Source organism: Montipora capricornis, chromosome 12 (genome assembly GCF_036669925.1).
Source record: "Montipora capricornis isolate CH-2021 chromosome 12, ASM3666992v2, whole genome shotgun sequence".
NCBI lineage: Eukaryota > Metazoa > Cnidaria > Anthozoa > Scleractinia > Acroporidae > Montipora > Montipora capricornis.
The window spans coordinates 41,975,945-41,980,944 of record NC_090894.1 but is presented as its reverse complement, the minus strand read 5'-3'; the positions used below and the strand labels follow the sequence as shown (position 1 = coordinate 41,980,944).

At 34.9% G+C, this 5,000-nt stretch overlaps 1 protein-coding gene across 1 annotated transcript in view; it reads right to left on the bottom strand.

Moving 5' to 3' along the window:
- The window catches only part of LOC138026729 (malate dehydrogenase, cytoplasmic-like), a 28,331-nt gene that overhangs the window by 16,337 nt on the left and 6,994 nt on the right, over positions 1–5,000 (bottom strand). Inside the window, exon 4 of the mRNA XM_068874180.1 lies at positions 1,690–1,865. Within this exon, the coding sequence (XP_068730281.1) occupies positions 1,690–1,865 (176 nt within the window). The remainder of the gene's footprint in view (positions 1–1,689; positions 1,866–5,000) is intronic.

The following is a 5,000-nucleotide window of genomic DNA, read 5'->3' as shown; positions in this document are numbered from 1 at the left end:
ACTGCCTACTTCCATAAATGCATGAAGACACAAAACTGACTCCTCAAATTTATACTCCTCTTCAAGCGAGTAATTATTAGTAATTATTAAATTCTCAACCTCGGATAATGCATTTCGCGTGCTCTGATTGGTTCACTCAATCTCGGTTATCAGCTCATATACCTTGGTTTGACCTTATATGGTAAATGATTGCGTTAAGCGTTGCTAAACTAAAAATGTTTTCGTCGGAATGCCAAATTTCTCTTTGAATAAAGCCAAAAAGGAGAAAAAAAACTTCTTTTGTGGAAAGTTTGGATCAATTCCGACGTTTAGAAGTACGCGAAAAGGCAAGAAATGTTTTTGTGATGAGCCTGCGTCTGTCTATTTATTTTTTTATTTTGCTTCGCCTAACTGTAATACAATTTAAATTTATAGTTAAAAATATAAAAATTAATCCAAGGAGAAAAAAAAAAAAAGAAAAAAAAAAAAAATTATTAGGCGGGGACAACAAGGTATTACACAACATCGCATCAGTTCTCATCAAGTTTTTTTCGATTTCGCTCGGATTTGCTCGCTTTTTCCGCTCTTATTTTGTACTACCAAATCTTTGGAGTTGAAGGAATTTAATAAAACAATTATTCCATTCGCGCTTGTTGGACATGAGACTGGTTATAGCCAACTCGGAGCTACACGCCTCGTTGGCTATTTACCATCTCATATCCAACGTGCGCTCATGGAATAATATTGTTAATTATAATACTCATGTCATCAATGTTTTTTTTATAATTTATGCAAGAATTTTTGAGCTGACAAACCCTTTTCCCATTTCATGCAGCATTCCTTTTCTCTCTCACATATTTTTTATCCTTCAGTAAGATGCTTAATTCTCATCTCCCATTCATCACCAGCTCCTACTCTAATTGCTATCCCTTGGTGTTCTAACTGAATACATAGATTATTTTTACTGTCACCCATAACAAAATATATTTGCTGTTGAAGCCATACCATGAAAAAGGCGAAGCACATGAGATTTTGTAGAAGACCATGGCATAAAGAACCTCATTTAAAATAATTTTAACCGACATTACATATATTATATATAAAATGATGTGATAAATGCTTACATGTAAATTTATCATCAGCTAAAAAGTGCTCAATGGTACATTTTACCAGAGCTTTGAATAGATATGCAAACTTGAACTACATGTACGTCAAAAATATTTACAGCTGTATTTGCTACTCTGAGTTTCATGAAACTCAGAGTAGCAAATAAATGTTTTTGACATACAGTATTGTGCAAAAGTAATGAGAGCGAAATGCGCGAATTTCGTTCTTTGTCCCTGCGAACTTTCGACGAAATTTCGCTCGAAAATTCGAGCGCCATTTCGCGATGTTTCCAGCGTCATTTCACTAAAACAAAATTAAAAGAGAAAATTCGCAGCATTTTCGAGACCATTGCGAAAATTCTCAACCAAAAGCGTAATTTCGCTCGTTGTACGCGAAATTTCGTAGTGTGGTTTGCAAAGATCGATTACATCGATCGGTTATTTAGGTTTGTAAACAACTGCGGTCACTTCAGCTCAAGTCTGTGTATACATCCATATTATATATAATTTTTTTTTTTTTTTGCATACATGCTAAAGATCTTAAGGTACATGTACATGTATCAACAACAGACATCACAAGCCTCATTTCTATTCATACATTTACCTTAACAGATTTCTTTGCCACTGCATCCAATGCTTTGCCTTGAACAGCAAATATCTTCGCATTGGCTTTCAGCAAATCTCTCCTCTCCATTCCTTCCTTGCGCGGCATGGCACCAACCAAAATGGCAGCATCAATGTCTTTGAAAGCAACCGTTGGATTAGATGTGGCAATCACACCTGACACATGAAAAAATGCAAAGAAGGTCAGTATGGTATTTATACAGGTGATAGGTTCCCTATTTTTTGGCTAATTTCAAATTTATCCACATCTTGAGGGTTCATATCTGTGCAGGTCAAAATTACTTTGCCATTTATAGCAGTTTTTCCCTGACATTTCAAGGTGACATATACACGACCCTATGCCTTCACACTCTAAACAGTACAGTTAAAGTCCTTTTTCAGAAACTGATATAAAGCAGAAAAAATTAATAAACTAATAACAAAAAAGGAAAGGACAGAGTCATCTATAACGTTAGGAAAAAGGTTATGTTCAACTGATTAATATTCATAAATGGTTTAACCCAGGAGTCATATACCACCCGGACAATCATACTTCACTTAAAATTATGATTAAATATTTAATGAATGGTTTAAATTACTACACCTACTGTATCACCAATCACCCCCAAGACAATTCCTCCTGGAAACCATGTTGGGGAAATTGGTCTGCAGCAATCTTGTCCTCCAGGGAGGAGATGGTGCAAACCCTGAGGTTCACAGATGACACCACACTGAGTGAAGAACATTCCGAAAGATTCTTCATGTAATTTGTTGTTTTGTTTTGTTTTGTTTTGTTTTTGCCAGAGAACAAATTATTTGATAAGAAAGCAATCTTCTCAAAAGTGCATTTGACTAAAGAATGGTTTCAAATGGACTCCACTTCAAATCAATATTCTGAGACCAAAGAAATTACATGATTGTAATATAAAGTTATGGCTAAACCCTTAACTGGCATGAGACAACTAGTTGACTATATATTTTAATAACGTGTCACTGGTAGAATTCAATAATTAAAGCATTGTCAGATTTGAACCTGGTGCAGCTGTAAGCAAATCCAATACCCTACCAATAGACCATTTTACAGTTGTGGCTAAGTTACCAGACCTAGCAATGGAAGCAAGGCTGCCGGTGACCCTGTTTTGATACAAACCTTCATGCTTTTGTAATGTTAATATGGACTGATTAGCGTTACAACAACACAATTTACATGATAAAAGCAGTAAGGTCTGTATCAATGCAAGGTCACCGGCAGTCTCGCAGCCATTCATAGGCTTGGTTGCTGAGCAAACAACTGTAAAATGGCCTATTGAACGATGCTGCATGGCTTGCTTCTCTATCAACATTGTTATGCAATGATTAATTACATGTAAGTTACCCATTGTGACACACAATAGATTTTACTCTTACTATCTAATGCCAGACAATTTACTCATCAGTCGGGGCAGTGTAGCAGTCAATGCATCCCGAGTGATTCGCTGAATGAGGGAGAGAAAGAAGATTCCAAATTCTTAACGATGTGCCCAAAGTTAGGGTAAGGGGTGTGCATGGTAACAGGGTGGAAATTAGTAATGCCATGCATAATAATAATTAGACAAGTATAATAATAATTATTATACTAAACATTGGATAGTGTTGAAAGCACGCTCTGGTTGTATGGCTTAACTCAAACTCCAAAAAACCTTTGCAATAGCCTAATTCACCTCCAAGCTGGATTTGTGGCCTAAAATATTGTAAATGAGTTAAAATCATCTTTTTGTAACCCTTACAAAAACCTCTCTATTTTATTTGTATTTTATACCTATTTTATTGCTATCATACCTATTTTAATCCTGTTTTAATTTTCTTGAGGTCTATTTTATTGCTATTTTCTTTGATAAGGAAAATAGGCCATCTATTTTATTGCTGTTTTACTTCTATTGAAACCATATTTTACAAGCAGTGGTCTATTTTATCCCTGTTTTATAATACCAAACCACAAAATAGCCCATAAAATAGACTATTTTAATCCTATTTTGTGGAAACGTTGGTTTGTAAAAATAGGAATAAAATACTCAGCTTTCCATTTTGTTTTGCAAATAGCCATAAAATAGGTTGGCTAAAACAAAACAGCTTTGAAATGGACTATTTCATCCATATTTTTGAAGTGAGATTCTCCATGACTCACACTGCAAAGCAAACTTAATGCAAAATAGCTTTAAAATAGACTATTTTGTTCATATTTTATCATGCTTGATGTCACCATACACACACTATGTAAAAATTAACTACAATTACCAAAATTATTGCAAAATAGCTTTAAAATAAACTCTCATATCCATATTTTGGGGGTTAAATTCTCTTCAAACATATCCTCTTTCTGGAGTTGGGCTTTAAGTATAACAAGGTTTGGTCTTATTCAAAGCATGCCAAGTTTGTAATGCATGTGCTTAGCTTACGCAATGTCCTGTAACGGCTAAACTTTGAATATAAAATCACTCTGTACACGGAGAAATGAAAAAGAAAGCTTTTATTCCGATGTATTCAATAGTTTGTGAGAAATACCATCCAATCAACGGATTACCTTGTTTGCTGCTCTCTGAGTCTCATAATCGGCCTTATTCCAAAAGGAACATTATGCATTACTCTTGAAAATTACAGCACTTAATCCTTTCAACGAACTCCAATATCTTTTGAATCTTGCTAATTTAAAATGAATCCGTAAAAAGATTGTCATCGTCCGCCATCTTGGATAACACGTGAGAGACCGGACTGGAAACTAGTGAGTCCTTTTCGTTTTGGTCAGCAGTCAGCGGTAACCAGTCCAGCTCTTACAGGTTTTGCGCGGTTGTATTCAAACGTTTCATCTACGATCACGCTTTTGTGGTGACGATTTTTTGGTTAGTTTTACTCTTTAAATGCTGATCCAGGCAAGGAAATGCTCACAACAACTCAGTAAAAAGGTAAGCGTTAACTTTAAGCGAATAACATTTGATTTGATGGCTTATTGTCTTCAAAATTTGGAACGATTTACATGCATGTAGAATTCACATTTTCACACCTTCAAAGTCAATTTGTGAAGCAAGCAGACTCAACCCTGTAAAAAAAATTGGTAAACCTTTAACAAGAATAATGAAGTTAGGTCAAATGGTGAAGCAAATGATTTGGAAAGTTACATGTATGCGATTGACAATTGATTCCTTCTCGTAAAAATGCTATAATTTCTGTCACTTTAACTGTAATCAATGCAGAAAATGCCTGAGAAAGCTTTTATTGACGTTTGTAAGTTGAGACCAAATTTATGAGTCTACTCTTCACACACTTTAACAAAAATGA